Source organism: Antechinus flavipes, chromosome 4 (assembly GCF_016432865.1).
Source record: "Antechinus flavipes isolate AdamAnt ecotype Samford, QLD, Australia chromosome 4, AdamAnt_v2, whole genome shotgun sequence".
In the NCBI taxonomy this organism is placed as follows: Eukaryota; Metazoa; Chordata; class Mammalia; order Dasyuromorphia; family Dasyuridae; genus Antechinus; species Antechinus flavipes.
The window spans coordinates 218,726,786-218,743,352 of record NC_067401.1 but is presented as its reverse complement, the minus strand read 5'-3'; the positions used below and the strand labels follow the sequence as shown (position 1 = coordinate 218,743,352).

Genomic DNA, 16,567 nt, shown 5'->3' with positions numbered 1-16,567 from the left:
CTTCAATAAAATAATTCAATAAAAACCCCACAGAAATATACACAAAACAGTTTAGAAAGGAGCACAAGCAAACAGGGTAAATTTGTTGTTACTGAGTTTAATATATACTTTTTGAAAAAAAATTATATAGCAGAAGTTCACAATTTCTAATATACTTCTTTTTGTTCTTTGCAAACTGAAATATTCATATATGATGTTCATAGTTAATTTAATAATTACAAATACACTTTTTAAAAGCGCATAAGTAACAGTATCCTATATACTGGATGTGCAATGAGAAGAGTTGGATTTGAATTGCAGGGTCTTTGATGTACCCAGGGCTCTGTCCTGCATCATTTTATCTTCTTTTTATCTCTTCTACTATTTTACTTATTGATCTCAAACTCCCATGGATTCAATTATCTTTCCTCTAGTACTTGTTTCTTATATCTAATGATTCAGACTTGCCCTTTCTCCTAAACCCTAATTTCCTCTTTCCAACTGCCTATTGAAAGTCTCAAACTATTCTTGTTGACATATTAAACTCAACATGCCCAAATCTGAATTCATCATCTTTCCCCCAAACTTTTCCCTCTCCTGAACTTCTCTGTGATTGTCATCCGACTCCAAATTCCCCAAGCTTGCATCCTGGCTTTTATTCTTGTCCTTTTTCTCTCTCAGTTCCTATTTCCAATCTTGCCAAGGCTTGTGGATTTGATCTTCATGATATCACTCATATATACCTCCTTCTCTCTTCTGATATTGCTATCATCCTGATACAAGTCCTATCATTTCACTCCTATTAGTTTAGTAGCCTGAGCTGAGGTCTCTCATCCTCAAGTCTATCCCCTGCCCCCTCACTTCAGTTCATCCTCCTTAGCTATCAAATTGATCTTCCTAAAATGCAAGTCTAACCATGCTTCCTTTCAGGACTAGATCTGTACATTCTTTTCAAGTTCTAATGTTCTAGTTTACTCAGACTTGAAAGTTTGGACTTTTCTGTCTCTTGACCTGAATCTATCCCATATCCAAACCTCATCCACCTAATCAATCAATTTTGATTCTATCTTTGCAAACTCTTTCTACTTAAATTGTTGAAACCCTTGTTCAGGGTTCAGTTATCTCTTGATCTTACTCAAAGCCTTTCTTGGGGGTGGAAGCCTTGGCTTTGAGGGGAAAGCACTCATAGTTCTTTAGATGCTAGAAGCATCTGTGTGGTAGATTCAATCTTTGTGGAAACAGAAACATTATATACCATTAGGTAAAACCACCAATTAACTGGATCTTTTCTCTGATATATTTTGAGTGCTTCTAGAATGAGGTGCTGGTCTACTGTTATGTTAGGGGTCATATATTCCTGTGTCTGATCATGAAGCCTTCAGACCTATTTTTCTCTCCTCTCTAAGCCTTACCATCCTAGTACATGCTGAAAGGTCAAGATTATACCTAAGCATAATAGTTTGGGGAGTCTGTGTCCACTTGGCTAAGTATCAGATAGCTAGTAAAATATATGGATAGGTAACTAAGAATTAATAATTTTGGTACTTGGGGCTACCCTCAGGTTTCATTATAATGGAGGTTATTTGGAGACAGAAACAATGGGAGCCCAACTGGAATACTAGAGTGGATAAAGTGTGGATTAAATAGCTGATCAGGTGGTCTTTGTGTGGCCCATCTTTAGTGGGAAAAGAACATAATAGCAACAGTATTTATAGAGTACTTTAAAATCTTCAAAGTGAGCTTTATATATATTATCTCAAAAATAATCTTCTCAAAATAATCTTCTGAGAAAGGGGTGATTTTCCAGGTATCCAAGTATATATTAGTATAAGGTATTATTTTCCAGGTAAGGAAATGGAGACTGAAAGATTAAATTATTTATTTAGGGTCACAAAACTAGTAAGTGTCCAAGGCAAAATTTGAACTCAGGTCATCCTAATTTCAATTTCAGTGCTTTATTTAGTAGGACATAAGGCCCCTAAGCTTGGTATCCCAGGACCTGAGAGAGCAGGTAGTCAGTGGAAATATAAGTGTGCATAAGGGTCAAGATAGGAAACAGGTAGGAATTAAGGGATTTGATAACCAGAGCACAACCTTAGATGTTTTTTACTAGCACTCTATACAATGTATGTTAAGTCCTTGTCCATATGATGATAAGGCTGCTAGGGAGCATGGTGGATAGAGTTCAGGAAGGCTTGACTTCAGATCTGGCCACAGACACTAACTATGTGACCTGACCCTGGACAAATCAATTAACCCTGTCTTCCTCAGTTTCCTTATTTGTAAAATGAACTGGAGAATGAAATGGCAAATCACTTTAGTATCTTTGCCAAGAAAACTCCAGATAGAGTCACGAAGAGGATACAATCGAAAGAACTGAACAGAAACAATATGATGATAATTTAACTTGTTAATTTATTCAATCAGTAGAACTGAGTCTAGCTAGCTCAGAGGGAAAGAAAAACTAAATGAATTGCTGAGTCAGTTCTGTTAAAATAGTTGATCTCCTAAGTCTCTTTATAAGCCTCTGTATCCTATGAAAATAAAGAAGATTGGGTTAATTAATACATGACAATTGTTTGAACTCACTGGCCTCCTTCAGATTGATTTACTACCAACAGAACAGTATCTGATATCTTGTGTTGGGCAAGACAGAATCTCTCCTCATCTGAAGTAATTGCTACCTGCCTCACATGGCTGACTAATCAAATTGAGATGATGTTTTTGAAATTACTTTATAAGTATACATTAGTGTGAGGTATTATTTTTCTACCCTAAAACTGATCCCTTCTCAGTATCTTCTTTCTTCAATTGCTTATGGATAAGTTTATGTCTCTATCTCTCTGATAATACCACCAAAAGCCAACACTTACTTAGTGCTATTAAGATTTGTTTTGTTATTGTTGCTGAGTCATTTAGTCCTGCCTCATGACCCCATTTAGAGTTTTTTTAGCAAAGATACTGGAGTGGTTTGCCATTTACTTTTCTAGCTCATTTTACAGATGAGGAAACTGAGGCAAATAGTCAAGTGACTTGCCCAGGGTCACACAGTTACTATGTGTCTGAGGCCAGATTTGAACTCATGAGCATGTCTTCTTAACTCCAAGTCCAATGCTGCATTTATTATATCACCTAACTTCCCTGGATTCCTTTGTAACCCTATGTATTTAATTATATGCATTTAAAAAAAAAATTATTCTGAAAAAAACTCCATGGCTTCTCCAGACTACCAAAAGAGTCCATGACAGAAATAACAACAAAAAGATGGAAGATGCCTATTCCAATTGGAGATGCTAAGAGGTTAAGTCCACAGTCATACAATTAATATGTATCAGGATCAGGATTTGCATGCAGGACTTCTCTCTTGCAAGATTTGCCTTCTTTCCATACAGTATATTTCCTTCTTGTATGTAATGTACAGGCTAGCTCCCTGGAGGGTCTCAGGGTCAGCCAGAGTCAGGATAAATCAAAGTCCTTGGTCTTTAGGGGGAGAAGTGAAGGAGGCAAGCAAGCTGCCAAGCAGCTTGCCAAAGATGTATCCAGGATTCTGGAGTCCAGAGTACCCAGACTCTCTCCTCCTCTCCTGCTACCAAGTCACACTGACTTCTCTCCCCCAACCCTCCAATTGCCCTCCAATACTTCCTAGGATTACCTCACTACCACCCATTCAGCCAGAGCCAGTGGTAAGGAGAGAACCATCATCTAAATATATACTAATAGAGCCATTGTCTTACATCCAATAGGTAATTAGCGTCAAGTGCTCTGCATTCTCAGATTCAAGTACTCCTATTCAGAGTTTCAGTCCTCTACACTTGCAGGAACTTAATTTGTTGAATTGAATTCAGAGATATCACCAGAGAAATCTCCTTTTTTTTTTTTTTTTTAACCTCCCTAATGTTCTGATCTCCTTTTCTAGCTCCTCATTTCCTCTCAATTACTTAGATTATTGTACTGGATACATGTCATAACATGTCACTAAGCTCCTGGGAGTCAGAGAATGTTTTTTATCTTTTGTTTTTCCCTTCTGTTTCTTCATTAATTGGAACAAGACCTTGCAAACAACAGGTGCTAATAAAGATTAATTAAATTGCCCCCATCTTTTCAGATTTTTGACATTTTGGATGGGATGCATAAGCATGACCACTTAACAGTGGTCACTGTTAAGTATATTGGTTTAAAAAGCAACATATTCAATTGAATTATCCTAAATACATTAAAAATATGTCCTTTCAAAGATCTAAGATGTCATTGTTCAGTGGAAACACAAGAGGGAATTAAGTCAAACACTCCTTTACCATGGTAGCATCACCCATTGAGATCTGGGAGGAATCTCATAAGCTACTTCAGCCTTTTATTGTACAAATTAGGGAAATGAGGTCTCTGGAAGTTAAATGACCTTCTCAGGATCACACAGGCAATCAGCATGAGAAACATCATTTGAACCTAAGTCTTTTAACTGAAGTGTTCTTTCTGTTTGCTGCAAATTCATAGATTAATAGACCTAAAAGCAGTTTTAGAAATTATCTAAGTCAGGGGTCCTTGGTCGGATTTCGAGAAATAGTGGAGGATAGAAGGGTCAGTATGCTATGATCCAAAGGGTCACAAAGAGGTGGACATAATTGATTTACTGAAAAACAACAAACCAGAGGTTGTTAATGGGTGTGTGTCATGGACCCTTTTTAGCAATCTGATGAAATCTATGGACCCACTCCCAGAATTAAATTTTTAAGTGTATAGAATAAAACACCCAGAATTACAAAGGAAGCCAATTATATTGAATTATAATTATGAAAATATTTTTAAAAACAAATTCATACACCCTGGGTTAAGAGATATGCCCAAGATCACAAAGATAGTTAGTGGCAGAGAAGAATTAGGGTTCAGGTCATCAGCTCCTTAATCTGGAGTTTTTCCTATTTTTTTCTCTTGAAAAACTAATTCATCATTAAAACTTCCAAAAAAATTATCACAATCCATTGATGACTTTTGGCTTCTGATTCTTCTTCCAAACAATATGTAATAACATGCATAGAAACCTATTTTTGCAACATTTCTTTATTTTGTAGTTTTTTAATGTTTATTTAGAACTTACTTAATATTTTATTTTCTCCCAACTAAATGTAAAAACAATTCTTAACAATTATTTTAAAATTTTTTGATTTCAAAATTTTCTTTCTTCCTCTCATTCCTCACCCATTATTGAGAAGGCAAGCAATAGATTAGACATGTGCAGTCATGCAAAACATGTTTCCATATTCTTCATGTACAACATTTCTTTAACTACAGTGTTTATTCATCCAGGTAATAAAAGGCAATGAAATAACTTTTCCTTCAGAGAATTATAGCAGATTTCTACTCTATGCAAAGTTGCAACTAGTAACATCTGGGCCAGATAGAAACAAATGTTATTTCTTTACCAGTTCCTACAGTCATGAAAGGCGACTGAATGAACCTGTCTGTTTTCATCCCACAGATGGATATCTGCTTTTTCATCAAGTGCCATTGGTCGAAATTGATGGAATGAAACTCACCCAAACTCGAGCCATTCTGAGCTACCTGGCTGCTAAATATAACCTGTATGGGAAGGACCTGAAAGAAACAGCATTGTATAGTATCAGCTTTGCCCTTACTTGATTTTGGCACAATATAAGTTCCACAAAATAAAGAACCTATTCTGATGTTACAATCTTTGGGAAAAGACCAGCTGAGGGCTGATTGATTATAAGGGAATGAAGGTGGTATCTCACCTTTTTTTTTTTTTAAGACCAGACTGATCCTAGAGAAATTTTTTAAATTAATCCTTTTCAATTAAAAAGCATTCATTTTATTCATCACTCTTCTCTCCCCAAACTCCATCCCCAAAGAAAAATAAAAAACCCTTGTAACAATACACATAGTCAAATATGCATGGCAAAACAACTTCCTATAATGGCCATGCCCTCCATGTGTGTTATTCTGAATATTTAGACTTCACATCTCTGTCAGGATGTGGATATCATTCTTCATCATATATCTTCTAGAATCATAATGGATACACTGATAAGAATTTAAAAGTTTTTCAAAGTTGTTTTCTTTACAACATTGTCATTATTGAATAATTGTTCTTAATAACTTTACTCACCTCATTCTGGATCAGTTCATATAAGTCTTCTCAGGTTTTTCTCTTAACCTATTTATTTCATCTTTACTTACTTAGCTAGCGTACTCCATTACATTCATGTGCCAAATTTTATTTTTGTCATTCTCTAATTAATGGGTACTCCCTTATTTTCCAGATCTTTGTCACCACAAAAATACTCATGTCAATATTGATCTTTTCTTGTTCTCTTTGTGTATAAGCCTAGTCATGGTATTGCTGGATGAAAGACTATAGTAACTTGGGGGCATAGTTACAAACTTTTTTCCAGAACTACTGAACCAATTACAGCTCTAACATGCCTGTTTTACTTAGTTCCTCCAACATTTGTCCTTTGCCTCTTTTTTTATTTTTTATCAACCTTGTCATTCTTGATGGTAGGAATTGAAACCTCAGAGTTCCTTTTATTTTCATTTCTCAAATTTATTTGTGGTTTGGTACATTTTGTCATACAACTATTGGTAGCTTGGATTTCTTTCTTTAAAAATTGCCTGTTCATATCTTTTAATAATTTCCCACTAGAAAAACTAGCCCTAAAGAAAATTTAGAAATGGGAACAGTTTGACTTTATTTTCACCTTTTCTCCTTTCTGAGTCTGTTCCCTAACGATAACCTTTAGTGATACTTTACATTCCCAGTGTTTTCACATTCCCTCTTGTACCTGCTATCAAAATCTGTTCCCCAGGAAAGGATCAGATAAAAAGGGGAAAACTGAAATAAAACTATCTAAAAGGGCTTAATATGTTATCTATCCCAGAAATATTTTAGGATCAGAGAATTTACAGTTAGAAAGTATTTGAGATACCATCTATTTCAATTCCTTCATTTTAGAGGTAAGGTAATTGAGATCCAGAGAGAAGTGACTTCTTCAAACTAATAAATACATGCAGTAGGAAGCAGAGCTAGGTATAATCTCAGGTTTTTAATGGCATGCATAGAGAGTGGGCCATCTCTAAAAGGCCTTGGTGGGGATGAGCATTATTAGCACTTGTCCTTCTCTGGAAAGGATAATGTTAACTAAGAAATATCTCCTCTTTGAGTTCATGTGGTAGGTCACTGTTGCAGAAATAGATCTACCACAATGCAGAAATTATAGAGATAACAGCCTAGATTTTATTATGCTTAAGCATAGGTTCAGGAGGTAGAAAAATAATTAGGATTATAATGAGGTTTTTAAATAGATAAAATTATATCAGAGTGACAGAGAAATAATTCTCTTAAATATTGTAATCTTGTGCATTCTTTGGGCAATAAAAATTAAACAAGGCAGTTTTACAATCCCATACTTCCTTTCATGTCAAAAAGTTGAACAAACTTAAATAAAATCAAAATCTCATATGTATGCTAAAGAAACAAACCTAGTCAAACATTTTCTATAGGTAAACTAAATCAAGTTAGAGATTAAATTATTTTTAGAAAGTTCACAATGGTTTGGTAGAGAATAGAAATTTACATGCCTACAGAGTGAACAACAGATGAACTTTTTATCAAATAAGCCAAGTCAATTACTTGGGAAGCCTTAATTCACTTTTTGACTTCTTATCTGAGACCTTAACTAAATTTTCACATTAGGGTTTCAGCCAGCTCAATAATTTCCTAGATAGGAGAAATGCTATCTCCAACTTCCCAAGAAAAATTAATAAAATAAAATAATATCTCATAACAATAATAGTGATGATAGTAATGGCCATCTTTTTAATGATATAGGGTTTTCAAAGACTATTATTTGCATTATCTTATTTGATCTTCATGACAATTCAGTTAGGTTGGTGCTATAATTATTCCCATTTTAGAGATGAGGAAACTAAAACTGAAAGAAGTTAAATGACTTGCTAGGGTTATAGAATTAGTTGGTGATTGAGGAAAGAAGATTCCCTTGACTCTAAGTCTTATGCTCTAGTATTACACCATGATGGTGAGTTTCTCTCCAAGATGAACCAGCATGACCGGGTGTACCTAACTTTTGTTCTAGTTATGCTTGTGTTTCTAATTATCTTAAAATGAATTCTAAGATAAGATTCTTTCTACCATATTATTCAGAAAAGGATAATGTAGAATTACAGGTATCAGCAAGACGGCTGCAAAAAGTATTTGGTAGACAGAGATCACTTCTCAGTACCCCTGAAATCTCATTACCATTGCCTATATCCACTTATAAGACTGTCCCAAATTAAGCCCAGTTTCATAGCTCCTAAATGCAAGAGATAAAAAAAATGATAGATGGGAAAACATAATTTCTGCCAGTGTGTTGTAGTGAATACTAAAATCAAAAAACACCTACTACATGCCAGCATTATTTGGTTTGAATCTTGCTTTAAACAAACTCTGTGTGACTCTGGACAGGTAATTTTATTTGTCTGTATCTCAGTTTCTTCATCTATAAAAGGGTAGACTAAACCTAAGATCTTTGGCAGCTCCAAATCTATGATCTTATGACTTACCAATTATCACAGAAAAGATTGACATATAAGTTAACTTCTCTAAAAATACAGCTTTGAATGAAACTTGAAATGCTCTGCTTTCAGAATTAACATGTATACAGATGGCACTCTGGACCTGATGTTATTAATTGCATTGAGTTATTTCAAGCCAGCTGAACAAAGGGAGAAGGATACTGAGCTTATTGTAGAAAAAGCCAAAAGCCGATATTTCACAGTCTTTGAGAAGGTAAATATCTGTGAGGTAATACATGTTCTAACATGCAGATTCCAGTTCTTTGCACCACAGAGCTGTTATAAATCTTTTTAGAACATATAAGTTCTTTTCCTTTTCCCCTAATGATATATATTATGGAAATGCTTGTTTTATTCCATACGTTAAAAAAAAAACAATGAAAATGAAAAATGCCCCTTTTTCTTTCTGGTTTTGAACCTACTCTTTGTTCCAGACAGACGCCCTGAGGGTTGCTCCCTGTGTGCAACATTCTAATTCCTAATTCCATTTTGCATAGATGCAGTGTCTGGAATGCATTTCTCTCCTTATTTTCACCTAACTTCTATTAAAGCATAATTTAGGACCCTTTTCCTACATTATCATTTATGATCCCTTTTTCCCCATCCCACCTTCTCATTGGAGTTCTTTTGCTTTTGAATTTATTTTGCATTTACTTTTCAAATTTATCTATTTCATGTTGTATCCCCTCCATGAAACTCCTTGAATGTAAGGACTATTTTGTCTCTGTTATATCTAGCATAAGACTTTGAATAAGAAAGCACTTAGAAGTGTTTGTTGAATTGGATTGAATTAAATTGAGGGTTGTTTAAAAAGAACATATTTGTATATTTTAAGATCATATCAGACCAGAACTTTGGTCAAAGGCCATTGAAAAGTTTTGAAAGTAAATAATAGTTACAATGCTAAGAGAAAAAAACAATAATACTTTAAACAGAACAGCTTGAATGAGTATAGGAGTTGGAAAATATGTAGCATTAGATTTCAGAGTAGCAAGAGGATAGAGCACTAAGCCTGGAGTCAGGAGGACGCAACTTCCTAAATTCAGACCCTTACCAGCTGTGGATCCTGGGAAAGTCACTTAAACTTGTTTGCTTCTGCTTCCTCATCTGTAAAAAGACCTGGAAAAGGAAATAGAAAATCACTCCAGCATCTTTACCAGAATACCAAAAGGGATCATAAAGAGTTGCATACTACTGAAAAGACTCAACTAAAACAAAAAACTATTCTCCAACTGCTCCTCTCCTCCTATCAGCTTTCTTAGTTCATTTTTCTTAGTTTTGCCCCATCTTATGAAGCAGTTAATCTCAAGAGCCTTTAAGAGGATTAAATTTTGATCTAAATACCAAATGAGGAAACCAGTTCAAGTGAAGAACCCAGTTCTATTTCCAGTCTACAAAGACACGTAAACATTGATGTGTCTGATTCTTTTTGACCCCATTTGGTTTTTCCTGGCAACAAAATACTGGAGTTATTTGCCATTTCCTTCCCCACTCATTTTTACAGATGAGGAAACTGAGGCAAACAGGGTTAAGTGACTAGCCCAGGGTTACACAGCTATTAAGTGTCTGAGTCCAAATTTGAACTCAGAAAGTCGAGTCTTCCTGATTCTAAGCCTAGCATTTAATCTACTTCATTGTACTACTTAGTTGTGCAAAGCAATGTCCACAGATGACTATAATCCACATGAATAAATGATAGTATACTTTAGTACAGTGGTTCTCAAAGTATGGTCTAGAGAATCCTGGGGATCTCTGAAACCCTTTTAGAGGGTCTACAAATTCAAAAATAGTTTTTATTTCCAATATGGTAAATGTCTATAAATATAATCCAGATAAACAAAAACTCTTTGGAGAAATCCTCAATACTTTTTAATAGGATAAAGATACTGAAAACAAAAGTTTGAGAACCACTGCTTTAGTATATCCTGAGCAAAAATCAGATAGTTCTTACTTTTATCCAACATCCTTTTATTGTTTTTTTTTTCCTTCTTATGTAGATTTTGAAAAACCATGGACAGGATTTTCTGGTTGGCAACAAATTTAGCTGGGCAGACATACAATTGCTGGAAGTTATTTTAATGATTGAAGAATTATGTCCTACTGCTCTCTCCAATTTTCCTCTGCTACAGGTAAATGGTTAAACTTGGAGGATAGAGGGGGAAAGCAGGAAACCCGTGGCCCCATATACATTTGAAAGAAATTAGCAGGAACAAAGATTGAAATAGAAGTAATATATCCAGATTGATCCCTAAGGGCTCCATGTGGTAACCAAAAGAAATTTAAGACCAGCTGGGTGTTTCTATTTAATTTTGTTCTTTTGCTTGCCTAGGATCTAATTTAGAGACATCTTCTGGATAGGGAAAGGATTAAATTCTGGGGGCCTCTAAAATTTGACTGTTGAGCAATTTGCAAGGGTGTTGTTTGTTTTGTTAATGGAAGGATGGACTGATCCTGGCATATATATTTATACTCATATCCCTTTCCACATGATGCTAAGTGTTCCATGCAATCCATTGGCTGCCTAGAATGCCAATCTCATAGCTCCCTTCATTGAAGTGATTTATTCCTCTATTCTGTTTATTCTCTGAGCTATAGCTATAATATATAGAATATATATATATTCTCTTCTATAGCTTCTATATACTTGGATGTATATTTTCTTCTGTCTCTAGACTCTATCCCTTTATCCTGGCTAGCTCCCAGGCCTAGAATACTTCTTCCCCCCACCCCATTTATCTTTATATCTCTTGGCTACCTTAGTCCTTGTCTTCCTCCAATACTTACATCAAATCTGACCAGCGGAAGGTGGCCTTTAAGGGTCCCCTTCACTTTCCTTCTCCTTCTTGCTTTCCCTCTGAGATTGCCCTCTGTTTATTCTGGGTAGAATAATGGAGTAGCTGTGTTGCAAAGGATAGAGTGCTGGATCTGGAGTCAGGAAGACCTAAGTTCAAATGTGACTTCAGATACTTAACTAGCTGTGTTACTCTGAATAAGTCACTTAAATTTGTTTGCCTCAATTTCCTTATCTGTAAATAGAGATAATAATTGTACCTACATCCTAGGTTGTAGGCCCCATGTTAACTATCATCATCATCATCATCACTAGGCTGCTAGGTGGAACAATACACAGAGTTGGGAAGACTCATTTTCCTGCATTCCAATGGAACTTCAGACACTTACTAGCTGTGTGACCCTGAGCAAATCACTTAACACTGTTTGCCTCAGTTTCCTCATCTATAAAGGAGAGATAATACCTACATCCTAGGTAGTAGGATATTGTAAGGGTAAAATGAAATGTTATTTTTAAAGTGCCTGGTATATAGTAGGCCCTATGTTAGTTTATTGTTATTATTATTTTGGGGAACCAAGGTAGTTTAGTGGATAGAATGCTGGACCCAGAGTCAGGAAGTCTAGCATCAGATACTCACTAGATGTATGATTTGGAGCAAGTCATTTAATCCTGTCTATTTCCCCATCTATAAAATGAACTAGAGAAGGAAATAGCAAACCATTCTAATATATTTGCCAAGAAAACCCTAAATGGGGTCTTGAAGAGTTAGACACGACTATACAAAAACAATTATTATATCTTTTTTATATACTTAGTTATGTTCCTTTTATCTTCCCTATTCAGATAAGAGCTCTTTGAGCGTGGGGTAGGGTTGTTTTATTTTGTTTTGTTTTGTTTTTTAGTCCCTCATGCTTTGTGAAGTGATTGGTACTTAGTATGCTCTGATTCTTCCCTCTACTTTTCTCCAACAGCAAAACTTAGCTCTTCTCTGTTGCACCTGCCACCTTATTCTCTTCTTAAATATCTCTTTCTATGAGTGGTGATTTCTTTGAATCAGATAAACTAATCTCCACTAAGAAGCTGGGTTAGCTCCTTATTTTTCCTTCTTACACAATGTCTTAATCCATATAGGTCAAATATTTCTATCAATATTCAGGTTCTAGGGGCCTGCCCTCTTTTAGGTAAATTTTTATTTGCCTTGTGAATTGTGTAGCGTTTTGTAATTAACCTCCTAATTATGTTTTTTTCTTAAATTAGGCATTTAAAACAAGAATCAGCAACATCCCTAACATTAAGAAATTCCTTCAGCCTGGTAGTCAGAGGAAACCCCCACCAGATGACCACTATGTGGCTACCGTGAAGGAGATTCTACAGTTTTAAGGGTCAAGGGTGGACCAATTAGACAATAGAAAGAGATTCTGCTTATGAATCACAAGATGTGGGTTCAAATCCTGTCTCTGATGCTTACAACTTGCTCCTGGTCCTCAGTTTCCTCATCTGTCATTTAAGGGAGGGATGTAACTGATTGTCCCTTTGAGTTCTATATCAATGAATCTAAGAAGTAGAAAGTATAACAGTTTTAATGATGTTATTATGAATAGCACAAATATATTATGGTAAATAACTGAAGCATATTTCTAGGTACTAAAAATAAAATGTTAACTGAGCACAAAACTGATAATTCCACTAAAGGCAAAAGTTGAAATTGCATGCAAGCTGATTAAATTTAAAGCTACATTTGTTTGGTGTGTGAGTTTTTTGATTTATTGCTATTTTTATATTATCTTTATTTCTTAATAAACCCTTTCTCTCTCTCCCTTACCAAGAAAAGCATCCTTTAAAATAAAGGATAAAAAGAAAGGAAAATAGAGCAATTCAGGAAAACATCAACAAAGTCTGACAATATTGGTATATTGGTGTTTTTTTTAAGCAGCTGTTAATTTGGAATGAAATTGTACAACTTATTTAAAATAGACATATTATGGAAGCACTCATACATATAGTAAATTTAATTAATCTTCAAGTTCTGGATCTCTCTGACACTTTCCTGAGGTCCTCTTCATCGCCCCCCCCCTTCCTCTGCCAAATGTTTTCTTTTTCCATGCAAAGACTCCTGGAGGATTGAGAATTCTGTTGTTCAGATATAGCATCTGTTAGGATTCTTGCTTGCTTGCTTCCAAGATACAGTATCTTCTGAACTTTTAGGTACCAGTTTGGGTACACACACACACACACACACACACACACACACACACACACACACACTGCTAATCTGCAGTCTGGTACCTTTATCCCTTTAAAGTTTACCCTCAATCCTAATTTGAAGATTCAAACCCAGGGACAAATCTAACCCTTCAAAAATATCCATCCCAACATAGTCACACATTGTTAGGCAGACCATCAGGGCTCATTAACAACCTGCTGGGAAACCACCTTGGACAAATCATTATACTCAGCCATCCAAAGTCTGATTCAGCTCTATTCCATAACATTCCTTCTTTCTCCTCTCAGGCTACCACTGCTATTCATTCTCTCAATATCTCCTCACAGTTCTCTAAGGATCCAAGAGTCAATTTTCTATTGATTACCAGCCTCTAGAGAATGTCCTAATTCACCCTTTTAACACCTAAGAAAACCCGGTCAGAGGCTATGCAAATGTGAAGCAGATGCTTTGAGGGCATTGGTATAAACAATGATCTGGAGCTGGACCTAGAATTCAGTCTTTTGGGAGAATAAATGGCAAGTGATGTGGGAAGGGCATTCACTCCAGCCTGTCATTTAAATTATCTGGACTCCCAATGTTTAAAAAGAGAGAGAGAGAGAGAGAGAGAGAGAGAGAGAATTAAGGGATGCTCATCCTGAATTAAAGGAATTGCACTTGAGTCATGGAGGACCACAGTTATGGACTCTGAGTGATACCATTGAGAAAACTTCAGGTAATGCAGTGTATAGAGCGCTGGCCTTTGGAGTTAAGAAGACTCATCTTCATGAGTTCAAATGTGACCTTAAATTTCTATCTGTGTGATCCTGGGCAAGTTATTTAACCCAGTTTTTCTAAGTTTCTTCATCTGTAAAAAGAAATGGCAAACCACTCTAGTATCTTTGCCAAGAAAGCGTCACAAAGAATCAGAAAAAATAACAAGAGGAATCAGGAAAAAAAACCAAACTTTTTTTGGCAGCTGAGGGGCTCTTATCACTATACATGTCAATTTATTCAACAAGTGTTTTTACTTCAGTGTAATGGTTCACACCTATGTACCCTGCTGCTGGGCAGACTAAGGCTACTGGATCACTGAAGTTCAGGGGTTCTGAGCTGCTATAGGGCTAAAATTAACCCAATACCATACTACATTAGGTACTAAAATGGTGATATAATGAATCCATAATGAATCACAGGTCAGAAAAAAAAGGAAGCAGGTTAAAGCTTTGCTGCCAATCAGTATTGGTATTGCACCCATGGGTGTTCATTGGTTAAGGAAAGGAAATGCAGTCTCAAAAAAAAAAGTCTTATTGAGTGACTATCATAGATAAGACACAGGCAAAGCACTCAGGGAGCTAGAAAAGTGAGAGGAGGTCCTTACAAAGCAGGATCGGCAATTCATATTTTTAATGTAAGAGTTATATAAAGCGTCTCTCCTACTAACCTTAATAGATGGGTCATTTAGCATGTGTAGTTATTCCCATTTTTAAAATGAGGAAACCTAGATGCAAAGAAAGGTTAGGTTACAAAGCTTGTAAGTTTCAAAGCTGGGACACAAACCCAAATCTCTTTAAACTCCAAATTGCTTATTTTCTTTTTTTCTTTCCTCTGCTACTTTATGGAAACCTCATAATTTATAATCCTGTTGAGGAGATAAGTTAGAATACAAAAGTTAGAATACATACAGGAGCTCAGAGGAAGGAGAGATCATTACTTCATGAGGAGATGTGGAAGATCATAGAATTTTGACTAAGCCTTGAAAAGCCTGTAGAATTTGGACATTAAAATGTTGCCATTGTTGAGAGCCCGAGTATGGGGCAGTAAAAAAGGATTATATTTGGATTCAGAAAATCTGGATTTGAAGCCCATCTCTGTTACTTACTGTGTAATTATGGACAGATGACAGTCTTTATGGAGCCTCACTTCTTCACAGCCTAATGATGGAGTTTCTAAGATTTTATTTAGTTCTAAATCTATGATTTATTTTAAGCGGCTTGGAAACAACTAGGCTCATCACCTGATTAACAAGAATAATTAGTGGAAAAAAAGGAAGTTGTAGGTAGCACAAGGGCAGCTAGGTGGTGCAGTAGACAGAAAGCTAGGCCTGAAGTATGAAAGATTCATCTTCCTATTAGAATAATTTTGAAACCCCTATTCAATTTAATCAGTGTTTACTTAGTTGATGGTGATTTATGGGTATCAGTGATTGGTGATTTACAACTTAGATAAATAGCATAGAAGTAAGTTTGATTTAGTTAATACTATTACAGTATTAGGATCCATGTATCCCATTCATTAATATGTATTGATTATATGCTTTTAATTGATTCACAGTATAGATATATATTGTTTTAGTTAAGCCTGTTTTAACTTGTGCTTTTATTATGTTTACATTATTTATGTTCATTATTTAATTTGTGTATTAATCTTGCCCTCCCCCATTCCTATGAATGTACTATGAGAGCTGTGTTACAAAAAAAACAGTTCTCAGTTTCTTTCTGTTCTTGGATAGGAGACACTAAGTTTCTAAACACACAACCATACTAACAAATTTGGTGTAATCAGGAAACATATAAACCACAAGCCTGAATTTATTAAAACAGGGGAAATATTCCATATTGCTCTAAACACTGCTTTCATTGTCTATGGCACAAGCTTACATTTTTAAAAAAATATTTATTTAAAACTAAATTCAAAATAAGAAAAAAATAAAATAGGAAAAAAAGGGGAGAAAACACGTGCCCATCAGGGAGGTTTCAAAATATGTAACAATAAATTTCCATTTCAAGAAAGCATACATAACAATAAAAGACATTATATTCATATCTGTCCATCTTTTCTTTGCTTCCTTGTAGATTATTCTTTCGGTCTCTGTTTTTGTACTTTTTATTTTATTCTTTTTTCTTCTTTCATCCCTCCCACCTCCCTCAAGCAGACTACAGTTAAGCATAAATACAAATACACACACACACACACACACACACACACACACACACATATATATAGTC

The 16,567-nt window shown here is 35.4% G+C and overlaps 1 protein-coding gene across 2 annotated transcripts in view; it reads left to right on the top strand.

Moving 5' to 3' along the window:
* LOC127561854 (glutathione S-transferase A4-like) overlaps nucleotides 1-13,096 on the top strand; it is a 37,914-nt gene extending 24,818 nt beyond the window's left edge. The window contains exons 4-7 of one of the 2 annotated variants that reach the window (XM_051997155.1): nucleotides 5,453-5,555; nucleotides 8,641-8,782; nucleotides 10,566-10,697; nucleotides 12,617-13,096. In XM_051997155.1, coding sequence (XP_051853115.1) covers nucleotides 5,453-5,555; nucleotides 8,641-8,782; nucleotides 10,566-10,697; nucleotides 12,617-12,739 — 500 coding nt within the window. In that variant the 3' untranslated portion in view covers nucleotides 12,740-13,096. Of the gene's footprint in view, nucleotides 1-5,452; nucleotides 5,586-8,640; nucleotides 8,783-10,565; nucleotides 10,698-12,616 lie in introns of both variants that reach the window. The other variant, XM_051997154.1, reaches the window with a different exon arrangement.
* The last annotated feature ends 3,471 nt before the right edge of the window (nucleotides 13,097-16,567 follow it).